This window comes from Salmo trutta, chromosome 34, assembly GCF_901001165.1.
Source record: "Salmo trutta chromosome 34, fSalTru1.1, whole genome shotgun sequence".
Lineage (NCBI taxonomy): Eukaryota > Metazoa > Chordata > Actinopteri > Salmoniformes > Salmonidae > Salmo > Salmo trutta.
The window spans coordinates 1,205,105-1,230,940 of record NC_042990.1 but is presented as its reverse complement, the minus strand read 5'-3'; the positions used below and the strand labels follow the sequence as shown (position 1 = coordinate 1,230,940).

At 42.0% G+C, this 25,836-nt stretch overlaps 1 protein-coding gene across 4 annotated transcripts; it reads left to right on the top strand.

The window, feature by feature from the left end:
• LOC115173282 (neuronal acetylcholine receptor subunit alpha-7) lies at positions 1-24,972 on the top strand. 4 transcript variants are annotated; one of them, XM_029731236.1, is made up of 11 exons: positions 5,603-5,690; positions 6,537-6,625; positions 10,064-10,203; positions 10,403-10,447; positions 10,596-10,705; positions 10,818-10,897; positions 15,135-15,302; positions 15,446-15,640; positions 17,368-17,454; positions 18,504-18,613; positions 20,984-24,972. In XM_029731236.1, the coding sequence occupies exons 2-11, from the start codon at positions 6,574-6,576 to the stop codon at positions 21,683-21,685; spliced, it is 1,689 nt and encodes a 562-aa protein (XP_029587096.1). In that variant the 5' UTR covers positions 5,603-5,690; positions 6,537-6,573; the 3' UTR covers positions 21,686-24,972. The 4 variants fall into 4 exon arrangements, with proteins under 4 accessions (XP_029587098.1, XP_029587096.1, XP_029587095.1 ...); XM_029731238.1 differs by lacking the exons at positions 5,603-5,690; positions 6,537-6,625 and adding an exon at positions 1-1,965; XM_029731235.1 differs by lacking the exon at positions 5,603-5,690 and having other exon boundaries at positions 6,067-6,625.
• The last annotated feature ends 864 nt before the right edge of the window (positions 24,973-25,836 follow it).

The window sequence follows — 25,836 nt, the reverse complement described above, 5'->3', positions numbered from 1 at the left end:
TCTTGCCTCTCTTTTCCTTATGGACCTCCTTCCCCCTAACCTTTTCCTCATTGTCTCTCCTTCGGGGTGAGGAGCGGGGTGAGGGTGACACATATTGGCAGCCGTTGTAATATGAGAGGGTGGGTGATGACTGGGTTCCATCGAGCCACACTGAGTGATCTCCCCCTTTTTGACATGAGTAGTTTCTTCCGCACTGGTTGCCAAAAGCAGGAGGGGGAGGGACCACTTTTGATGGAAGGAGGGGATGTTGCTCCTCCTCATCCCCATGCTGCATTGTCAAGTTCATAGAGGGAGAGGGCTCCATCTAGAGATTGTTACAGGTGTTGAGTTATTATGTTTGAACGATTTTATGGGGTTTGGAAAGAGACAACTGTGCAGCCAGTTTATGGAGTGAAAACAATGAAAATGTATGAGAGGGAAGCATATAAAAACACAAACTCTATTGCAAAAGAGGGGATGTTGATATGCCTGTGGAATGCTGAGAGTTCACAGAAGACATTCATACTATTCACAGTTCACAGTAAACATGAACACAAACCCACTGGGCAAAAACTGGTTGAATCAATGTTGTTTCGATGTAATTTCAACCCCCAAAAACTATGTGATGACATTGAATCAATGTGGAAAACTGATTGGATTTGCAAAAAGTCGTCAAAGGCATTTAGTATTTTTTCCACCCAACTATTAACCTAAATGCAATGACATAGACGTTGAACTGACGTCTGTGCCCAGTGGGAATGTTCCTCTGTGATAATGGTTGACATTATATAGACATTTCCCTATGGGTTTTCCATCCAAGATAATATGATAAGACAATGGAAACCTGTTGGAAAAAAACAATGACATTCTTTCAGAAACATTGATCTAGAAACATTGTAAAATTAGCGTATAAAACCCTCATTTAAGTTATTGCAGCACCTGGTAATCTTACAGTCATAAATATTCTTGCCAAATTTGCCAAATTACTGTTAAAACCGAATTGATTCTGCTCAGTCTTACCTCTCCACGTATTTCAGTTACTTCCAATTAAGTTTTCAATTCCACTGTTGTTGGTTAAGAACTCTCAAATGCCCCTGTTCCTTTTAACTTCCTCAGATTGTCCTTTAGTCCATCTCCTTAAAGTCAACACAAATTAAATGAAGCATCAGTTAAATAGATAATGGTTATTACCTTAGGATAATTAGGTGACAAAACTACTTGTATTCAGATCAAAATATATTCAGTCTCTCTAGTCTCTCAGAAATAACTTTATAACAATCCAGCTCCCTTCCAGCAGACATAAGTAAGGGTTATGAACTATAATTCACATAGCAGCATATAAACCATATGTCCATGGATATCAATTGTATTATGAATCCTTTATTTAATTATTTTCCAGTATTAAGTTGTCCATCATGACGTCTTTGTTTAAGCTGGGTTTATTACTGTAAGATCCACAGTTTCAGTTGTCACTGGTTACATGGCAAAGTTTCATCTGACATAATTTTTCATCAAGTTGGACAGCTCTTTTGCCTCTCTCTCCTTTTGCATGTGTGTGTGTGTGTGTTGAAGAAGGGAAGAATAGTTGACATTTTGTTTTATTGTTTTATTGAGGGATAGGCATTACTATTTTATTGGGTTTTATTTTTATCCAAGGGAGCTCTCCAAGCTGGCAATTTGGATCTTTTCCCATTTAATCTAAGAGAGTGAGTGATGGTCCTGCATATCAATGCAGGGGAGGAGATTATAGAAATATGGCAGATTAATCAAGTTGGTTTGAGAATCAGATATCTGATACTTAGGGGCTTATGAAATATTAAATATGTCACCCTTTAGCCTGACAATGTGGAGAGGGAAATGGTTTTGGAATTAAAGTCATAACAATGACATTCACCAACATTAATCTCTATCTATTAATATTTGACAGATGGGGCTCCAGTTAACAGAGGAAGTCAAGGAGGAGTGGAGAGAGGAGGATAAAGACAGGTATTGTGTAATCAAAATACAACACATACTCAGAGAGAGAGAGAGAGATGTACACAGAGGTCGAATCATCTTACCCGTATTACAGTTACACAGCTGGGTGTAAAATAGATTAATTAGGGTAAGTACTCTGTTCAAGGGTACACTGCCAGGGTATGCAATCTGGGACTGGGAGCTGAACACCAAAACACTACAGTTCACTTCCCATCGCTCCATGCTATGCTGTGACTATAGAACAGGAATCCAACAGCCACACCAAAGCGAAAGACTCAAACTCACTTATTATAGGCATCCTTTAGTGAAGAAGATAAGAAACATTAGAACAGGAACCTCTCAAATTCAGATAGTAGCATACCAGAAGAATGCAATGGGACAGGTGAAAGGCATTCATCGAGAGATAATCCATCGGGAAAAGGCTACTTTGAAGTGAGAAGTCAAGGCCACAGATATATGATAATATACTTGTTGTCGATAATACCCTATTAGGTGGGGGAGTTGTTACCGTAGTATAACGCCCTAATCCAATCAAGAGAGTAATTAAAAACCCAAAGCACAGCGCAATGACTAATGCTGTGGCGCGGGAAGTAGGGGTGCTGAGGGTACTGCAGCATCCCCTGAAAAATCTGAATAGAGAAAAAAGTTATTTAAGTAAATGTCTCACAAAAGCAGTGCACTGGGCCTTTACTAGTCCTGTATTAGCAGACCGATATGTTTTTCTTAGCCCCCCCTAAACCTCTTCCCATGGCTATGCCCTATTCCTTATAGTGCACTACTTTTGACCAGAGCCTCCTCTCCTTTACCCTCACCTCATCACAGGTTGGTCAGAAATAGTTATCTTGAATGTAGCTTTTGTACAAACCACCAGATGTCAGCCACACCCCTGTGGCTGCCATGCATATTTTTATAGCTAAGGTGTTATGGTTTTGATTTTGGCACAATATAATAGTACGTAATAGGACAGACACCATATTTTAATCAGACTTTAGTTAATTTTGTACACATTCAAATGATGGAGGTATGTAGTTTCAACAGGATTCATCTAACATTATCTATTACAGGTAACCATACAGGTAACTTGAGTAAATTAGGGATTTAAAGTACATTGAATGAAGGTGCTTCCACACAGATGTGGTTCCCGAGTTAATTAAGCTATTTCAATTAAAACATCCCCATCATGCTTAGGGTCATGTATAAAATGCAGGTCTCAAAGAAGCATAGGGGGTTTAAAGTAGAGGTTGACCGATTAATCGGAATGGCTGATTAATTAGGGCAAATTTCAAGTTTTCATAACAATCGGAAATCGGTATTTTTGGACGCCGATTTGGCCGATTTCTTTTTTTTTTTCCCACCTTTATTTAACTAGGCAAGTCAGTTAAGAACACATTCTTATTTTCAATGACGGCCTAGGAATGGTGGGTTAACTGCCTTGTTCAGGGGCAGAACGACAGATTTTTACCTTGTCAGCTCGGGGATTCAATCTTGCAACCTTACGGTTAACTAATCCAACGCTCTAACCACCTGCTTTACATTGCACTCCACGAGGAGCCTGCCTGTTACGCGAATGCAGTAAGAAGCCAAGGTAAGTTGCTAGCTAGCATTAAACTTATCTTATAAAAAACAATCAGTCAATCATAATCATTAGTTAACTACACATGGTTGATGATATTACTAGTTTATCTAGCCTGTCCTGCGTTGCATATAATCGCTTAGGTACACGTTGCTCCAACGTGTACCTAACCATAAACATCAATGCCTTTCTTAAAATCAATACACAAGTATATATTTTTAAACCTGCATATTTAGTTAATATTGCCTGCTAACATGAATTTCTTTTAGCTATGGAAAATGTGTCACTTCTCTTGCAACAGAGTCAGGGTATATGCAGCAGTTTGGGCCGCCTGGCTTGTTGCGAACTGTGAAGACTATTTCTTCCTAACAAAGACAGCCGACTTCACCAAACGGGGGATGATTTAACAAAAGCACATTTGCGAAAAAAGCACAATCTTGCACGACTGTACCTAACCATAAACATCAATGCCTTTCTTAAAATCAATACACAGAAGTATATATTTTTAAATCTGCATATTTAGCTAAAAGAAATCCAGGTTAGCAGGCAATATTAACCAGGTGAAATTGTGTCACTTCTCTTGTGTTCATTGCACGCAGAGTCAGGGTATATGCAACAGTTTGGGCCGACTGGCTCGTTGCGAACTAATTTGCCAGAATTTTACATAATTATGACATAACATTGAAGGTTGTGCAATGTAACAGGAATATTTAGACTTAGGGATGCCACCCGTTAGATAAAATACGGAACGGTTCCGTATTTCACTGAAAGGAAAAACGTTTTGTTTTCGAGATGATAGTTTCCGGATTCGACCATATTAATGAACTAAGGCTCGTATTTCTGTGTGTTTATTATATTATAATTAAGTCTATGATTTGATACAGCAGTCTGACTGAGCGGTGGTAGGCAGCAGCAGGCTCGTAAGCATTCATTCAAACAGCACTTTCGTGCGTTTTGCCAGCAGCTCTTCGCTGTGCTTCAAGCATTGCGCTGTTTATGACTTCAAGCCTATCAACTCCCAAGATTAGGCTTGTGTAACCGATGTGAAATGGCTAGTTAGTTAGCGGGTGCGCGCTAATAGCGTTTCAAACGTCACTCGCTCTGAGACTTGGAGTAGTTGTTCCCCTTGCGCTACATGGGTAACGCTGTTTCGAGGATGGCTGTTGTCGATGTGTTCCTGGTTCGAGCCCAGGTAGGAGCGAGGAGAGGGACGGAAGCAATACTGTTACACTGGCAATACTAAAGTGCCTATAAGAACATCCAATAGTCAAAGGTATATGAAATACAAATCATATAGAGAGAAATAGTCCTATAATTCCTATAATAACTACGACCTAAAACTTCTTACCTGGGAATATTGAAGACTCATGTTAAAAGGAACCACCAGCTTTCATATGTTCTCATGTTCTGAGCAAGGAACTTAAACGTTAGCTTTCTTACATGGCACATATTGCACTTTTACCTTCTTCTCCAACACTTTGTTTTTGCATTATTTAAACCAAATTGAACATGTTTCATTATTTATTTGAGGCTAAATTGATTTTATTGATGTATTATATTAAGTTAAAATAAGTGTTCAATCAGTATTGTTGTAATTGTCATGATTACAAAAAATAAAATAAAAAATCGTTCGATTAATCGGTATCGGCTTTTTTTGGGGCTCTCCTCCAATAATCGGCATCGGCGTTGAAAAATCATAATCGGTCGACCTCTAGTTTAAAGGGTGTGTGTGTGCGTCTCAGCCACCAGATCTCAACCCAGTTGAACACTTATGGGAGATTCTGAAGGAGCGCCCTAGACAGCGTTTTCCACCGCCGTCAACAAAACCCGTGGAAGAATGCTGTTGCATCCCTCCAATAGAGTTCTAGACACTTGTAGAATCTATGGCAAGGCGCATTGAAGCTGTTCTGGCAGCTCGTCGTGGCCCAACGGCCTATTAAGAAACTTTATGTTGGTGTTTCCTTTATTTTGGCAGTTACCTGTATATCCTTGTTGTTTCATGCTTGGTGCAGTTTTCTTTACTTCACCGATACCGATGCTTTCTCCCCCCATTCTACAGGCCATTCTTCATTGTGTGCACCCATGAGTGAATCTGTGCCTCTAGGGCACACGGGATGTCTGACAACCCCCCATGAGCCGTGGATAGCAAAGGGCAGCAGAAGTAATAGTGTAATCTATTATACGGTCCCTCTCTTTCTTTCCTTGTCTCAGTTTCTCTCCTCTCCCCTTCCCTGCATCAGCACTTCATGAGAACGAATGAGGAGTGGAGTTTAACTATGCACATTCCTGGGCCCCCATGCAGAGCCCAGCACTTTCTCAATTAGACGAGAGTCCATCTGTCCTGCTGATTCAACCCCCCCCCCCCACTGAGCTACTTCCCCACCACACACATCCCAGCCAAAACCACCTCACCTATCTATCACCTCACTCGCTCGCTTGCACGCTCACTCACACACAGACTAGTTCTCCCCTCCATCAACTCTCTGCTCCAGTAGACTGTGTATATCACTGTGCAGCACAGACAAATCCGGAGATTGGACCCAAGAGGCATATTTTTATGCACGCACACACACTTTGTCAATTAAGATGTTTACACAAATCAATCAGGTGGGACTATTTTTCTTAAAAAGGTCCCCATCCCTTTTTGTCCTCTCATGCTCTCCTCCTTGGCTCCACCTCCCAGGGAAGCAGAGGGACACGATTAGGGAGGGGGATAAGGAGAGAGAGAGAGCAAGAGAGTAGGGGGAGAGCTGACTTGTGTCTGGAATCAATCAGTTGTTTTTTTCTTCCACTCACTCACTGCATTTTTCCAGACGGCATGTGCGATCTTAGGCTCTGGACCTCATTTCCTACCCCCTATCTCTCTGTCCTGCTCTCTCTCCATACCCTTCTTTCTGACTAACTCATTCATTCCTTCTCATGCTTTGTGGATGCGAATCAGGGGAATTACTGCCTCTGAATCCAACCTTTCTGTTTGTGCCGCCTCTCCTCTTATCCCTATATCCAGGACCCTCCAAAGCCGGTCTGTCTCAGCTCCATTAGAAATGTGGTGCTCTGTGGCACTGGTTGTCTGTGGATTCTCTGCTTTGGTCCAGGGTAGGTCTGCCTCTCTATTTACTCTCTCTGACTACATTGCAAGATTAGAGTTACAAAGCCAGAGGGAAAGACTAGGAAAGGATCACTGGAAAGGAGGAGAGGAGGATTGAGAAGTGTCTGTGTATGGGTGTGTGAGTATTTTTGTGTTCTCTCAGTGTTTGTGCTCTTGTTTTATGTTGGTCTGTGTGTACATGCCTACCTGTGTGCCTAGTGAATACAGAAGTCTACAGTTATTCAGAACCTGATGTGATGTGGTCCTCAACGTAAAATACATGTTGTCTGTTGCAGGGACGGACAGAAAAAGAAAGAGAGAGAGTTGGTATATAAAGCGAGAGAGATGGGGAGACATGCTTTATTAGGGAAAACGCTGCAATCATAAATTTCACAACCTCCCTCACTCTTTCACCCTCTATTTTCTCCAAAATCTCTGTGGACAGAGTGCCGTATCAATGGGATTGAACCAGCAGGGAACAGACAATTATCAATGGTGGCACGTCAATTGAACACCATTATAGATCTGGTTCGACCTTGCTTCCTTGTTATGTTGTTATGTATGGACATGTTGCTGCAACAGAGAGAGAGCAGAGTAGCTGTAAGCAGCAGAATAGATAGGTTGCTAAGGGAGAGGAGAGTTATTACTACGTTATATCAGAGGCTGCCTGCCCTGCAACTATGTAAAGAGCTACTGAACTTTCCTCAACGCAAAATCGTGAATCATTTCCTGACCATAACCTTTTGTAGAGATTATTTCCCGGTGAAAAATGGTTAAAGGCCTTGGGACTATTGACACACAGTGGTAAAGGAAAATAAAACAGCTAGAAGTACACAGACCACTGACAGAGTGCTTAATATCTGTTTGTACACCAAATGGATCTGAAATGACACGCAACAACTGAACACATATAGGGCAAAATAGTAGGACTAAAGTTATGGGCTAGGAGGTTAAAAGACAAAAGCAAATACAGCAGACAAGACAATACCCGAGTGGCGCAGCGGTCTAAGGCACTGCATCTCAGTGCTAGTAGGCGTCACTACAGACCCTGGTTCGATTCCAGGCTGTATCACAACTAGCCGTCATTGGGAGTCCCACAGGACGGCGCACAATTGGCCCAGCGTTGTCTGGGTTAGGGTTTGGCTGGGGTAGGCTGTCATTGTAAATACAAATGTGTTCTTAACTGACTTGCCTAGTTAAAAAAAAAAAATATATATATATATATATATATATATATATATATATATATAAAAGATGCTGACAAGAATATGCTAATTCACATCTAAAATATTTAAAATCCACTGACTTTATAGCTGACTCACCAGATTGTCAAACGTTTGCCTGCCGACAGTACTTACTTAGCACCTCTGAACTGTGTCGACAGTCAATCTCTTTTGTGTTCACACAGCATAGACTTTGACGTCGTCAGCCACTCAGCCTCGTTAAAATACTCCAAACCAGAAGGTGCTGCTTAGTTTATGGTCTAGATTTCAATGTTAGCTAGCTAGCTGCACTAATGTTACTATTTTGTAGAAAGCCCTTGTTGATACTAGCCATATGGTCACAGCTAGGTAACTACCTAGCAAGATGACGAAGAAACTATTTAATTCACTCTCCATAATCCCATACTGCCAGTGCTAACCCATAGCCAAATGTTTAACTAGCTAGCTAAGGACACTGCTCTAACTCGGAAGCCAACACAGGCAGCTGTTTCATGGAAACTAACCCATTGGGATTTAATTATAATGTCAATACTAGCTACAGTTGGATATTGGAGAACACATTGGGAGGGATTTTAGACCATTCCTCCATACAGAATATTTCCAGATCCTTGATATCCTTCATTTGCATTTATGGACTGCCACCTTCAATTCAAACCACAGGTTTGTTCGGAGACTGTTGATTTTGTGGCCAATTAATACTTTTTTTTGTGGGTTTTGATGTTTGTTTGGTGTCAGTGTGTTGCTGGCAGAAGCAACCAGGGTTTTGACAAAAATATCCTGGTAATGTGTATGACGCTGTTGACCTTAACAAGGGCCCCAGGACCAGTGGATGCAAAATAGCTGCATAACATTAAAGATCCATCACATTTGACAGTAGTTATAGGGTTAGTTTCTGCATATTAACCTTTCTTTGGACGCAAAACCTACCACTGGTGTGTGTGGCTAAAGAGCTCTATTTTCATGTCATCCAACAAATGTAAATTCCTGGAGTTTGCTAAATGGCATTGGAACTTGGATTGTAACCGGTGCTGTGGTCAGATGACATGAAAATAGAGCTCTTTGGAAAGATTTTGTATGGAGGAATGGTCTAAGATCTCTCTAAGATGTGTTCTCCAATCTAATATTTTTTTTTTGAAAAAGGCTCATTGCCGATATCTTCGCAAGTTGAGGTATTGAAAGGTATTGAAAACAGGGGTGTTAATAACTATGACCCCTATCTTTTTGAGAATTGTTTTTATTACTTGTTAAACAAAATGTCCCAATTTTTTGGAGCATACAATATAGCTCAATATTTGTATTATTTATTTTATACATTATTTTTTGTTCATTTTTTTATCAAGGGTGCCAATAATTTGACCTGACTGTATCTAAATGAGTCTCCACAACACTATTATGAAGCAAATCCTTTGAACATTATGCCTTATTTAATGATTCACCCACGCTTACTTAAATTTGTAGTGCTTCACGGGTTTTACACTTACGAAACTGCTTGATTATTCATTCATTAAGCATTGATAAGGTGTGCCTACAACTTTCGCTGAGGTTCCTCTCATCCTCCACTAATTTCCCCCTGATTCCTCCTCCGCTATTCTTCTTCATCGTTACTTATCCCACATACTTTCCTCTCCTGTTCATTCCCCTTTTGTGTATATCACCTCGCTTCTGAAATCTTCTACTCTCCTTCTCCCTCTTTCCTTCCATCTCTCTCTGCTCCATTCTTCTCTGTCCAATTTCCTTTCTCTTCCCACTGGGCAAAAACTGGTTGCATAAACGTTGTTTTCACATAACTTCAACAAAAACATTTAATGTGATGACGTTGAATCAATTTGGAGAACTGATTGGATTTGCAAAAAGTCATCAACGTAAGGGGATTTCGCATTTTTTTCACCCAACTTTTAACCTAAATTCAATCAATGACATGGTGACATTTTTTGTTGATTTCACGTTGCATTCACATTAGTTGATAACTCAACCAAATGTAAATTAAAACTAGACGTTGAAATTACGTCTGTGCCCAGTGGGCGGTCCTCTTCATGCACCCTTTCTTTTCTATATCGCCTTTTCTGAAATCTTTTCTTAAATCTTCTCTCTCTGCTCCCTTCTTCTCCGTACATTTTCCCCTTTCCATGGCCCCTCTTTTGTCTTCATCACCTCTATTCTGAAATCTTCTACTCTCCTTTTCTCTCTTTCCTTCCATCTCCCTCTCCTCCCTTCCTCTCTCAGTGTCGGTTCAGGGCCCTCACCAGAGGACCTTGTTGAAGAACCTTCTGAAGGACTACAATCGAATGGAGAGGCCGGTGGGCAATGATTCACACTCCCTCACAGTCTTCTTCTCTGTCAGTCTGATGCAGATCATGGATGTGGTAGGGATCAATGTTCATATTACATTTATGTTATTTTATCCGTCTGCTTGTCAGTACGTCGACCTGTCTTTTGGTGTCTTCGTCTATACCTGTGCAAACTCTGCTCTGTTAAAGTAAATATTACACAATTCTTTGAGGCATGTCTCTCAATATAGCTCCTTGGAATAAGAATTGACTCAAAATGATTTACATATTATAGGATGAGAAGAATCAGGTCCTCACCACTAACATCTGGCTTCGGATGGTAAGCACAGCACAGCTTCAAGTGAACAGCTGTCGGACTGAGAGTGAATGTATTGTATCCTTCTCAGTGGACCTTCTTAGTTATATATTCAGTTGAAGTTTAATTAAATTGCCATGTCCAATATATCCAGTCTGAGTCTATCTTCCAGAGCTGGTTTGATCATTATCTTCAGTGGAACCAGACTGAATACCCTGGAGTGAAAAACCTTCGGTTCACAACTGACCAGGTGTGGACGCCAGACATCCTCCTCTACAACAGGTAATACACCTATGGTCCTATTCATATTGTCATACATCACATGCATGTGTTTTATGGTTTTAAAACACTACTGTCCAGAGTTTGATCCACCCTTTCCTTTCTCTTTCCTCAGTGCAGACGATGACTTTGACTCCACCTTCAAGACCAACGTGTTGGTCAACTCCAGTGGCTTCGCAGAGTATCTCCCTCCAGGTGAGTCCCTTTCTATCTTTCCTACTCTGTTGATTTTACATTCAGTATCAGTCAAAAGTTTGGACAAACCTACTCATTCAAGGGATTTTCTTTATTTTTACTATTTTCTACATTGTAGAATAATAGTGAAGACATCAAAGCTATGAAACAACACATATGGAATCATGTAGTAGCCATAAAAGTGTTAAACAAATAAATATATTTTACATTCTTCAAAGTAGCCACCCTTTGTCTTGATGACAGCTTTGAACACTCTTGGGATTCTCTCAACCAGCTTCATGAAGAATGCTTTTCCAACATTCTTGAAGGAGTTCCCACATATGCTGAGCACATGTTGGCTGCTTTTTTTCACTCTGCGGTCCAACTCATCCCAAACCATCTAAAATGGGTTGAGGTCGGGTGATTGTGAAGGCCAGGTCATCTGATGCAGCACCATCACTCTCCTTCTTTGTCAAACAGCCTTGAAGTGTGTTTTGGATCATTGTCCTGTTGAAAAACAAATGATAGTACCACTAAGCGCAAACCAGATGCAGAATTCTGTGGTAGCCATGCTGGTTAAGTGTGCCTGGAATTCTAAATACATCACCAACAGTGTCACCAGCAAAGCAGCCCCACACCATCACACCTCTTCCTCAATACTTCACAATGGGAACCACACATGTGGAGATCATCTGTTCACCTACTCTACGTCTCACAAAGACACGGCAGTTGGAACCAAAAATCTCAAATTTGGACTCATCAGACCAAAGGACGGATTTCCCCTGGTCAAATGTCCATTGCTCGTGTTTCTTGGCCCAAGCAAGTCTCTTCTTATTATTGGTGTCCTTTAGTAGTGGTTTCTTTACAGCAATTCAACCATGAAGGCCTGATTCATGCAGTCTCCTCTGAACAGTTGATGTTGATATGTGTCTGTTACTTGAACTCTGTGAAGCATTTATTTTGGCTGCAATCTGAGGTGCATTTAACTCTAATGAACTGATCCTCTGCAGGAGAGGTAACTCTGGGTCTTCCTTTCCTGTGGCGGTCCTCATGAGAGCCAGTTTCATCATAGCACTTGATGGTTTTTGCGACTGCACTTGAAGAAATTTTCAAAGTTATTGAAATTTTCCTGATTGACTGACCTTCATGTCTTAAAGTAATGATGGACTGTCGTTTCCCTTTGCTTATTTGAGCTGTTCTTTCCATAATATGGACTTGGTCTTTTACCAAATAGGGCTATCTTCTGTATTCAACCCCTAACTAGTCACAACACAACTGATTGTCTCAAACGCACTAAGGAAAGAAATTCCACAAATTAACTTAAGGCACACCTGTTAATTGAAATACATTCCAGGTGACAACCTCATGAAGCTGGTTGAGAGAATGCCAAGAGTGTGCAAAGCTGTCATCAAGGCAAAGGGTGGCTACTTTGAAGAATCTCAAATATAAAATATATTTGTTTAACACTTCTTTGGATACTACATGATTCCATATGTGTTATTTCATAGTTGTGATGTCTTCACTATTATTCTACACTGTAGAAAATAGCAAAAATAAAGTAGGTGTGTCCAAACTTTTGTTACTGCTACTGTAGCAACAAATCCCAATGTGCAGTGTTTCTTCTATATGGGAGATATTTACCCCTTCATATTTTAAGACCAAATTGGTTGAATCCTCTCAGACTTCTCCCCCAACCCCACAATAAAGACTTCTGGGATCCAGTCCCTTGTGCCAGACTAAACCGAAATGGCCTTTTTGAAGTCAAGTCAAGGAATGGGTGCAAAGAAATTCCATAATTCCTTATTCAGTGGATATGTTTATTTATAAGATGTTGAATGTAAACACAGTTAGCTAATTAAATGTTGTCAGAAGGGGTGATATGAGCTGTGTCCCAAATTGCACCCTATTCCCTATATAGTGCGCACATTTTAACCAGGTCCCATAGGGCGCTGGTCGAAGTAGCGCACTACGTAGGGAATAGGGTGCCATTTGGGATGAAATCATGATGATGCTGTGCATGGAGAATTGGGACTGCGACACACACAAGAATGCTATACTATACAGAATATCAAATATCTGATCTGGCCTCTCATCATAAAAGCCTGTGTAATTACTGGGGTCCATTTGGCCTCCATTTGGTCTGGAGATAAAAGACTATGGGCTCTGTATGCCAGGGAGGGTTTGGGAGCTTGACTCCTGGGTAAATAATTAAAAAGCAGCAACCCTCTGGAGCTCTCGTGGTTTTTAAATGTTTAGGAATAGTTTTTATAGCTCAGATGAGATATATGATATAGAACTTTAGGTGGATGGTAATGTTTGGAAATAGTTTTCATATATAGCTCAGATATGATGCATGGTGTATTGGCGGGATGGTGTCTTAGGCTGGTTCCCAAATGGCACCCTATATAGGGAATACGGTGCCGTTTGGGACAAACACTAAGGGAACGAAAGGAAATAGATTTTGAATGCTGGGGTGATCCATCTTGTTTCCTGTGCAGAGGTTGTTTTTCAGGGAATTCTCCAGAGATTTAAGATGTACTGTATTTTTTGAAGTAAAGAATCTTGAGATATTGGTTGCAGTTTTAGAGGACATTTTGGTCAAGGATTGTTGCTTGTCGGATCAGCTTTTAGAGTAACCTAATTATTAGCTTAGAGGATCTGTTACAGAGCTGCAGGAGAGCAGTGAATTGCAAATGGAAGTAAATGTAGCTTTTAGCTAATCAGTTTAGTTTTAGGTTTAATGAATCTAGAGAAAACAATAAGTTATTACAGAGCCCTTACAACAGCACAAAGAGGTGAATTGTATATTGTATTTTGGACTGTTCATTGTTGACAATTTCACGGCTCAGAGACTATAAAGCAATGCCATTATGAGCGTGAAAAAAACAACTATTGAATGAAACTACATTTTAAATCTTGCATTGGGAATTTGATGTTTATGTGAAGTGACTAAGTTTTATAATTAATGCTGGATTTAATTTGGTTTGATTGTCAACTTCTAAACCATTAAAAGTACTTTTCAGACTTCTCTGTTTTTCTAAAGCTTAATTTGCATGTCTTGTGACTCATAATGAATATTTTTGAGTGCTGTTTGGAAGACTACTTTGGCATTTTGGTTGTGTACTACTGGAAAACTCAACAGGCTTGATTTGCTCATTTCAGTTTTTACTTTGCTAGCGATCTCTGTGTGCATCGATTGTGTAGTACTTTGTGTGTCTGTGTGTGTGTGTGGTTCTGTATAATGAAAAGGTTGATCTGATTATAGTCTGGATAAGCTGTCTGCAGAGTAGAGATCAGTGTCACTTTCTATATGGCACTCTCTGGGTGCGTCCCACCAATATATCTCCTTTCTCCTGAAGTGTAGACTCATTCACTACTTCCCACAAATCTAAAAGCATTGGGGCCAGGCTAGAGGGAATTTACACAAGTAATTTCCTTTAAAACCAGTGAAGGGAAGTGAACAAGTGCAATATGGTAAGAGGGAGAGATAATTGGGACGTAGTCATTCACTCTTGTACTGTTGTAATGTTTAACTGTGGTTAAGTACTGATCCCTCCTCCAGAGTGCTTAAAAATAGGTGCCAGAATAAGAAGATACAGTATGTTCAAAGTAACATTTTTAAAAGTGTAAGTGAACAACAAGTAAAATGTCTATAATTTGCTCTCACAATCTCCCACTGTATGGATGTCTACACAGTGTACGAAACATTAGGAACACCTTCCTAATATTGAGTTGCACCCCCTTTTGCCCTCTGAACAGCCTCAATTTGTTGGGGCATGTACTCTTTCAAGGTGTCGAAAGCGTTCCGTAGGGACGCTTCCCACAGTTGTGTCAAGTTGGCTGGATGTCCTGTCCGGGTGGTGGACCATTCTTGATACACACGGGAAACTGTTGAGCGTGAAAAACCCATCAGCGTTACAGTTCTTGACACACTCAAACCGGTACTACCATAACCCGTTCAAAGGCACTTCAATCTTTTGTCTTGCCTATTCACCCTCTGAATGACACGCATACACAATCTGTATCTCAATTGTCTCAAACCTTAAAAATCCTTCTTTAACCTGTTTCCTCCGCTTCATCTACACTGATTGTAGTGGATTTAACAAGTGACATCAATAAGGGATCATAGCTTTCACCTGGATTCACCTGGTCAGTCTATGTCATTGAAAGAGCTTCTTAATGTTTTGTACACTCAGTGTATATCGCCTATATGTCACTCTTTGCATCCCTTTTATCAATCTCTTTCCCTGTATGTCAGGGATTTTCATGAGCACATGTAACGTGGACGTACGTTGGTTCCCCTTCGACATCCAAAAGTGTGAGATGAAGTTTGGCTCATGGACGTACGATGGCTGGCTGATGGACCTACAAATGAACGAGGCCGACATCTCCGGGTACATGTCCAACGGGGAATGGGACCTAGTGGGTGAGTGGGATTGGACTGCCCTCCTAAATTTCTGTTATCAATTGCTCAACTTAATTGTCAACTTAGCTAGAACTTGTATGAAAATTCCCACTTTATTCTGTCCCTTACTTTTTCTCTTTTTTTTCTCACCTCACTCACTCAAGGAGTGCCAGGCACTCGTAGCGAGGTGTTCTATGACTGCTGTAAGGAGCCCTACCCCGATGTGACGTTCGTTGTGACCATCCGCCGGCGCACTCTCTACTACGCTCTAAACTTGCTCATCCCCTGTGTGCTGCTGTCCTCCATGACCCTGCTTATCTTCCTACTGCCTGCCGACTCTGGGGAGAAGATCTCTCTGGGTGAGCAGAGAGGAGAGGGTGGACAATCCAAGAGTGATTTTTTCGAAAGAAACAGACATGAGAGGATGGAGGACAGCAGCATAGAGAGGAGGAGAAGGGGAAAGGCATTGGAGAGTGAAGGGGAATAAGAAGATGGGAGGGGAATAATGGTGATGGTGAAGAAAGGATGACAGGGGAGGGAGAGTAGATTGATTCTAGTAAAGGGTGAAAACTAAAGAGGAGGAAAACAAAGAAGACCTAGAAGAGTTTTGGGGATGTGTAAAACATTTAACCTGATTTGAGGATGCATTACAGTGCATTGTATTACTGGAAAAGATGCATAATCCCTCACACACCACAGCCAATTAACCTATTGATGTAATTAAGCCCAGGAATTGATTAGGGAGAGAGAGCCTTCCAGGAATTCAGCTTGACACCATGCTTGATGAACAGGTTTTAAGGAATTTGGTGCCAAGATACAGCCTGGCTGATACCCGGTTATGTTGTACAGCACAAGCTATGTACCCAATACCCACCGTGGTGTGGAGAGGCAGTTTTCTTTTAAACTCTCATCGAGTCTCATGTTAAGGGTAGAAATGCTCCCAGTTTTGCCTTGGCGCTGATTGATTATCACCCCCAAAAATATTCCCCCAGGGAAGTTGAGACCTCTTTCTGTTTAGATTTGAAAACGAACAGTTGTAAAGCAAGGGGGCAGCACTCACAGGCTATTTGTATGTGTGGGTGTTTCAGCCAGACAGACGTAGAGGGGAACCAACCAGTGTAAAAGCACAGCCCCCTTCATTATTATTGAGGGACTATCTGCGGCCCAAATGACACCTTATTCCCTTTATAGTCTACTACTTTTGACAAGGGCTCTGGTCAAAAGTAGTGTACTACATGGGGAATAGGGTGCCAACATCAAAGGAGCCTCTCCAGATGCTGAAGTCAGGAGGACTTGGAGTTTAGTATCAACCAGGCTTGCCAAGATAAGCATATGCCCTTAAATGAGAGCCACTGTCCATCTCTTCTGTGACATTCTTTAAAGTTAAATTCTACATTTCCTCTCGACCCTTGAAGTGACACTTGTTTAATCTATTGAGCGAACAGGGCCAGCTCACTTGAAAGATGTTTGTTTTATCGGCTTGCTTCTGCACGGTACCAGTTATGCCAAGAAAGCACTTTGAAAATGTGGGGGGGAAAAATAGAAAGTGGGACAGAGGTAATGGGAGGAGATGAAGATTAGATCTTGTGAATGAAGAGTGAGATGGGGAAGAGAGAGGGAGCAGAGACAGCCAGGGTAGATGGATTGCTAATATAGGGTAAGCATATGTGTGGGTTAGAAGTAAGGCTCTACTAAGGGCAATTGAAGAAGAGGAATGGTCCAAAAGTAATTCACTTTGAGTATATTACTCTGTCACACTTTGCATCAGATCAAACCAAATCTAATCATATGACGTTGAAATCAATTACGTTGGCTTGACTGGCAAAGAACATAAAATATTTGCCAAACGAGATGCCTATAAGAAGGTTTATCTTTACAAATGTGGATTTCTGGAGGCTCGCCCGGGATCAAACCTGATTAAGCCACAGATGTTAATAAATGTGGGATAAGTGTGAGGAGTGGTGTGTGTTATGGTTGTACCGAGGAGCACACACCTTTTATTACCCCTAGTCAGTTAAAATGGAGATCGTGCTCAGCAGCCACTCACGGTTTTATACATTTTCAATATCTTCCTTTGTCTGTTCAGGTATCACTGTGCTGCTCTCGCTCACGGTCTTCATGTTGCTGGTCGCAGAGATCATGCCAGCCACTTCAGATTCCATCCCTCTCATAGGTGTGTTCTCATACACTTTTTTGTTTTGGCTCTGTACTCCAGCACTTTGGATTTGAAATGATACAATGACTGAGGTTAAAGTGCAGACTGTCAGCTTTAATTTGAGTGTGTTTTCATCTATTTCGAAATTACAGCACTTTTTGTGCATAGTCCGCCCATTTTAAGTGGATCAATACACTTATATATGTATTAAATAAGAAAATAATTAAGTATTTGGTCCCATATTGATAGCACGCAATGTCTACATCAAGCTTGTGAGTCCACAAATTTGTTGGATGCATTTGTGGTTTGTTTCAGATTATTTTGTGCCTAATAGAAATTCATTCTAAATAATGTATTGTGTCATTTTGGAGTCACTTTTATTGTCAATAACAATAGAATATGTTTCTAAATACTTCTACATTAATGTGAATGCTACCATGATTACAGATAATCGTGAATTAATCATGATGAGTGAGAATGTTACAGGCATAAATATCTTATCCCCAAGACATGCTAACCTCTGACCCTTACAATAACATGGGAGGTTAGCATTTTATGGGGGTATGATATTTGTGCGTCTGTAACTTTCTCACATCATTATTCCCGATTCATTCAGGATTATCCGTAATCATGGTAGCATCCACATTAATGTAGAAGTAAATCCAAAGTGCTGGAGTATATAGCCAAAACAACATGTAGCTGTCATAATACTTTTGGAGCTCACTGTATGTGTGTTAGAGTGTAGTGTGTGTGTTTGAAATAAGTGTCCCAAATGTTGGTTAGGCACTGGTGATCTAACCATCTGTTTGTCCTTAATTGTAATTGACTAAATAAATCGTAAAGATTCAATGCTGGAAATGATGTACGGTGAGCTCACTGCACGGTGAGCTCACTGCAGCCAGACAGATGAGTTGCCCCCCTTTGGCTACTAAAACACAAATCCAGCCCATTAAAGCCCAAGAAAAATGTCATGATCAGCAAGAAAACCACTGTTAGCATTATTGTTATTACAAATGGCTTCCTCTCTCTACTCTAATTGTTTTCTCTCTTTCCTGCCCCCCTTTCAGGACAGTACTTTGCCAGTACTATGATCATTGTTGGGATGTCAGTCATAGCTACAACGGTGGTGCTGCAGTATCATCACCACGACCCAAACGGAGGCCAGATGCCCAAATGGGTAAGGCCAGACCTCATGCTGTCCAAAGACAGTTACATTTGACATTTTAGTCATTAAGCAGACGCTCTTATCCAGAACGACTTACGGAGCAATTAGGGTTAAGTTCCTTACTCAAGGGCACAAACAGATTTTTCACTTAGGAGGCTCGGGATTCAAACCAGCGACCTTTCGGTTACTGGCCCAATGCTCTTAACCGCTAGCCTACCTGCCGCCAGTCATTACTAACTATGAGCATTTCCCATAGGAAAACACGGCAGTCTTAGCGCCATGCGCTCACCCACCAAGCCTTCCATGGCTGGTCTCCTGGTATACCACATTGAAACAGTTTTTACCTCATTATGGCTAATGCTAACAAGATAACTCTTGGTTTGCCATACTCCTTTAGTATAGCCATTTCCCCGTTGTTGCAACTGGCCAAACACTTGTGGGTCGTTATTGAATTGTAGTGGCATTTGGGCATGGAATTTTTAGTTAATTTAAAATGTATTTGGGTCTATCTTCCACTTCTAAATCAACTAATATGGTAGCTTAATTACTTTAAATCCTTTGTACCATTATGATAACATTGCACCACAAGTAGGAGTAGTGACGGTAATACCAATGACAAAGTAGGTAATTGAGAATTTTCTTAAATCGAGGCAAAATATGCTCAAATCTAAGGTCATTAACCCTTTAAAAATGATTTACTAAAGTGATATGATTAATCATTTTGGCAGGGCGGGGCTTTACCTAGCAAAGACTTATAGATGACCTGGAGCCAGTGGGTTTGGCGACGAATATGTAGTGAGGGCCAGCCAACGAGAGCATACAGGTCGTAGTGGTGGGTAGTATATGGGGCTTTGGTGACAAAACGGATGGCACTGAGTCTGGAAGGAGAGTTTACAGTCTAACCAGACACCTAGGTATTTGTAGTTGTCCACATATTCTAAGTCAGAACCGTCCAGAGTAGTGATGCTAGTCGGGCGGGAGGGTGTGGGCAACAATCGGTTGAAGAGCATGCATTTAGTTTTACTAGCATTGAAAAGTGATGAGTGATGAGGGGTGCGTTTGACAGTGATGAGGGGTGGTCGTTTGACCACGGAGCCATCATGCATGCAGGCAATGAGGCAGTGATCGCTGAGATCCTGGTTGAAGACAGCAGAGGTGTATTTAGAGGGAAAGTTGGTCAGGATGATAGGATGACAGAGGGTGCCCATGGTTACGGATTCTGGGTTGTACCTGGTAGGTTCCTTAATAATTTGTGTGAGATTGAGGGCATCAAGCTTAGATTGTAGGACGGCTGGGGTGTTAAGCATATCCCAGTTTAGGTCACCTAACAGCACGAACTCTGAAGATAGATGGGGGGCAATCAATTCACATATGGTATCCAGGGCACAGCTGGGGGCTGAAGGGGGTCTATAACAAGCGGCAACGGTGAGAGACTTGAATTGTTTGGGCACAGACCTGGATAGTATGACAGAACTCTGCAGTAGATTGCAACTCCGCCCCCTTTGGCAGTTCTATCTTGTCGGAAGATGTTATAGTTAGGGATGGAAATTTCAGGATTTTTGGTGGCCTTCCTAAGCCATGATTCAGACACGGCTAGGACATCATGGTTGGCGGATAAATGGACAGTTAATTGGATAATCACAGCTGAGTGAAATAGCACAGAATTGCAAACATTGTTAATCTCCAATCAACATTAAATAACCCTAAACTGAGGAACTGTCTCTCTCGCCGTCTCTCTAATAGGAGTACAATCTCCATAACTTCACCTACTCAGTGTATAAATTCCTGCGGCATAACCCTCTAATTCAATTAGGTACACCCATTTAGTAATGGGTCGGACCCCCCCCCCCCCCTAGGGTTTTCACAGAGCCATAGGCAGAATTTAAGAAAATACCGCAGCAATGGCTAGTTCTCGAGGCGGGTTTTAATGTACCACGTTTTTTACCCCATAGCCCTTTCAGATATAAAAAGAAAAGACGGTATGTAAAACTGGTTTTGGTCTAGATATAAAAAGGGATAAAAGATATGTAAGGAGGAGACAGATGCCGGTGTCTAACTTTAATTCTGTGGTTAGAATTTAAATAAACCTTTATGTCCCCCAAAAGGTCATTGTAAAATTCCTGCCTTAGGCAATTTTCTCATTCTTGTGCTCATGAAAGTAGCGTTGAATACTAAAGGTCAAGTTGAATATACCAGCATCCGCACACACCACCCACTGTGTCAAGCTTTAACTGGCTGAAAGGTTTTCCCCCAAGTGTATTCCCAAGTGCACTACCCTTTGTACGTGTAGGTGTATTCCTCACTAGATGCGTTTTCCTTCCTTGCTATATATCTATATTATAACATCCTTCTCTGATTGATTCTCCCTTTTCTTCCTTTCAGGTTAATGTGGTCCTACTGCAGTGGGTAGCATGGTTCCTACGTATGAAGCGCCCAGGGGAGAGTGATGACCCAGAGCGACCACCCTGCGCCCCCCACCTACGGCGCTGCTCTTCAAGCTCCCAGAGCGGTAGCATCCCTAACCCTCCAGACCCCACGCTCAACCCACTGCACCCCCAGAACCTGGCCCCTCTCCAGGCTGGCCCCCTGCACACGGGTCAACCCCACCTTCACGTCCAGTCCAGTGCCAACAACAACGGAAACCTGCTCTACATCGGCTTCCAGAACCTGGACGACCCCCCACTGCTCCCAGACCACATCCAGAGTTACAGCATCTCGGCCGGGCCTCCTCGAGTAGCAGGCAGCCCCCCTCCACCACCCCCCACCCCGAACGAGGACACTGTGGGCTGTCCTAGCACCATTTCCAGTGGCGGGGGCTTTGGAATAGGGGTTGGAGGACAGTACTCGGCAGGGGGTATGGGTGATCCCCAGCTCCAGGCTATTCTGGAGGAGGTGCGTTACATGGCGGACCGCTTCCGTGAACAGGATGAGACAGAGAGCGTGGCCGACCAGTGGAAGTTTGCGGCAGCTGTCATCGACCGGCTCTGCCTGGTGGCCTTCAGTATGTTCAACATCATCTGCACCATTGCCATCCTCATGTCCGCTCCCAACTTTGTCGAGGCTGCCTCCAAGGACTTCTTCTGAGGAAGAAGAGGATGGGGCAGAGGAGGAGAGAAAGAATGAGGGAGAAGAGATGTAGGGGAGAAAGAGCAGGATGTGGAATGATTTGGGGCTTATTCCAAGAGGGCTATTGTCAGGGACCCTCCTGTCAAGATGAGGGGGGTTCTTTGGAGATGCCTATAGAACATCTCAAGATGTTCTCTTGAAGTCTATCAATGACCTCTGATGAAATGGAACAGGATGGGGTGCGATGAGTTTATGGGTGAAGAATCCAAAAAGGCATGGTTCAACGACTTTACAGGGTGAAGTAAATTGTACTGAATTATGAGGCTTTTTCAAAGACCTTTAAGAAGTGAAGGTGAACAGGAAGGGCAATAAGAAAAGTGGAGCATGGGATAATTCAACCTGAGATTGGGAAGATTGCAGTACTTACAGAAAGAGAGAGAGGGAAATAGACAGATGGATAGGGCTGTTTTATTTGATGTCAAATCCCAGAAAAGAAAAAAGGCAAAGAAAGACTGCATCATTTACTGAAACAGGGGACCAGGAGGGAGGGGGAGAGACTGACTTTTACAAGGAAAGACAAGGAATGAGTGTGTGAACAGACAGAGGTTTTCCCTGATGACAGTGAAGGCGGGAGGGTCAAACAAACTGAACTTGGCCTTGTCTCTGAGATAGACAGAAGAACAAAGCGGATTAGAGGAATGAAAATAATCTCAAATCTTTCATTCTGTCATTTGTTTCATGGGCATCAAATTGAAAGGCCTTCAATAACATGCAGCCGATTTCCGATCAGTTGAGGCACTAAATGAATTCCCATTTAACAGCCCCATTTCCTTCCCCAGGCCTTACTGGGTTGCCAGTGTATACCAATCTACACTTTTTGTCCTACGGTGTAGCGCTACTTGTGATTGGGTAACTGCATTAGTGTGTAATCAGTGTAATTGCCAGTAATTGTGTTACAGTGGAGGGTCGATCCAATAATGACCCATCAAACAGTCACCTAATAGAATTTGGCAGGTCCTAATAGAGAAGGCTGATCTCATTGGGCTCCAAAGTGAAATCTTAATATACAGTATGTGAGGTCAGCAACTTTAAGAGGAATGTGAAGGAAAGTGATCTTCAAACCTCAAGATGAACACACAAATGACTTGATTGGAATGACACTCATTTTTGTATTGCACAATATGGTTGACAATTGATGGGAGTTTTATTTTTCGATATTTTCATATTTTCCAAATTCAACATATACTTACTAAAATATATTTCCTATCGTTATTTTAAAGACCAGAGACAGCTCCTGGAAGATCTCACATCTCTCGCTCGCTCTATAAACTGACGCATCTCCTCCCTTAAGTGGAAACCTCAAGCTGGGAGTAGGACTGACTCTCTGGCACACACATGTATCGAAACATTTCCCATCCCGAAATAAAGTATTATTTTTTTACCATCCTTGCCTTCCTCAACGGACACTGGTGCTGATATACGCAAGAGAAAAATGACAGAGGGGCAGAGAAAGTGCTGACACGCAGCGCGCGCCGGACAGGGTTTTAATTGATTACTCCTTCAGGAAGAGAGGAGGGAGGAAGGAAGGAGGGGGTAGACAGGCCATGCTCGGTAATTCAATGGATTTATAAGAGAGGACCAGGGAAATAGCCGCTCGACAAAGCATAACTCAGTCACACAATAATGCAAAATATGTAGTATATTAATAGTACATTTTGGTAAATGCACATTTTCAATGTCAAATGGGTTAGCATCTATTGACTGGGATGCTCATTATGTGTCTCTGACATTGTGTAAGTTTCAGGCATATGTGGTTCTCTCTCCAGTCCATACAGTATCTGTTTTTTCTGTCAGTATAATCAACACTCTTGTTCTCTTTCACTCGCTCTCTTCATCTCTTTCCCCCTCCCATACATCTCTATTTTTCTTTCTTTATCTCTCCCTCTGTGTGTGTAGTCAGTGTTTGAGTTTTAGCATGTTACTCAGTGTCAGACGGATGGAGAGGCTATATTTATAGAGGCTGTTCTCCTACTGCAGGTTGTCTGACTGGGTAATTCTCTCTTTCTATCCTCTTTCCGAGGCACTGGGGTCGGCAAATGTGCAGCGTTGGCACTCTGAGCGCTCAGATTTACTGGGTTCACTCAGATGGAAAAAGAAGAGAGTAGATGAGGGGAGAATGTGTGTGTGTGTGTCCGTGCTGTTTGTGTGTAGAGGAATGTGTGCTTGCATGTGTAAGCTTCGAATCAGTTGTTTTTTCTGTCTCAGTTAATGAGCAGTTGGAGCCAGAGATTTTTCTCAAGACGGCCAATAGAAGTGTACACGCCTGGAAAGATTGTTTTGAGTATGTGTGAATGGGCGCTGCAATTTCACATTAAAAAGGCACATTATTGCAGTGCATGGGCGGAATGAAAACCTACAGCTTGAATAGAGACCTAAAACACATGCCTGTGGCAGGCACACTTAGATAAACACCAGTCACACACAACTGTTAATACGGCACACACTACACAAACACATCCATTACACACACACATCCATTACACACACACACACACACACACACCCACACACACAGGGCTTGTAGGTCAACAACCTTATAAATTGCACCCTCTCAGCACCCCCCACTGTTTGCTCAGTTTCCCTAAGACGGTTCTGTATAATACGACCATATTCCCAATGTTGTGCGGCTGATCAATGCCTTTTCATTACCGGCCGGACGGAAGCGCTGACGTGAGGTAGTGAGCGGCAGACCTGCTCAGGACCGTGATTAATGCTTGTACCAGCCCAGTCCCACCTGGGGATGCATCGTTAGCCTTGATTAAATATGCGTCCCAATTTTCAGCCTACACCGTCTTTGGGCCCATATGGCTCTGGTCAAAAGTGGTGACCCATATAAGGAAAAGGGTGCCATTTGGAATACAACCTAAGCCTGCCAAGCCACATTCACTCACTGAGCTGACTGTCATTCAGCTGTCCCAGACCTCTGCGGTCACAAGGTTAAGTGGCCAGCTGGTCGCGGGCGATTAGTTAGCCAACGAAGAGACTGTAGTCTGGCCGTAAGTCAAAATTGTGCAGTTTCCGAGGTGGACTGAAACATGGGTCAGTTGATTTTTATACTGTGTCTTTGTTGATGAAGTCCGGAACATTATTCTTTAGGTAGAAATGGACTTGCAGATGGAGAGAATCTCACCTGGAACAGCTAGGTTGGTCAGGGTTCAAAGTGTACGTGGGTTGAATTCAATTGCAGCTCAGACTTCCATGATCAATGGGAAATAAATAAAACAGATCAAGAGAATAAATAAAAATTGTTCATGAACTAATTAATGTTGAACTCCAACTGAAGACAAAAGTACCTGCTTTATCACCGATAACCTAAAATGTACTGTCAGGTAAAAACATAATTCCCTATATAGTGTTCTACTTTTGACCAGGGCCCATTGGCCTAAAAAGTAGTGCAAAATGGTTGCGTTTAGACAGGCAGCCCAATTCTGATATTTTGCCCAATTATTGGCAAAAGACCAGAATTGGCCTGCCTGTGAGAATGCAGCTTTTGTAGTGAATAGAGTGCCATTTGGGACTCTGTCGGGGACTTCATTGGTGCACATTACCACTGGGGTGCCAGGTTTGACATACAGCTGCAGCCTCTCGATTAGAGCCACACTGATGACTGTTGTAATCTCCTAAATAATGTCCCGAGCCCTAAATAAATCTACCCGAACAAACCAAATTCCTCTACCATAATGAGAAATTCAAATAAGCCATTTGTTAAGGCTAAAGGGGAGCGATCAAGGATAAATTCCAGATCATTTATGTAACCTTTTATTTTGCTCAGGTAAGAGTCCATTTCACCTTTACTTGTGCTAGCAAGCTGCCTTAAGTCAGTGCCATCACAGACCGACTGACAGCGCAATAAAGACCTTTGCATGGAGTGCCCATTGGACCTTTATTATTTGTCAGTGCTCTTTAACTACAAGTCTTTTTGCCTCTTCAGTCCAGGGTGCATTGCATGGTGCCGTTGCGAATGTCAGGCTCATCGATCTGCAGGTTGAACATGGTGAGATTGTAGACTCCTAAATTGATAATTCAGTTTTAGGGAGATATTACAGTTAACTTGTTCCTTCACATGGTGATATTGACTTTGGTATTATTGTGTGTAGCTAGATTTGCTA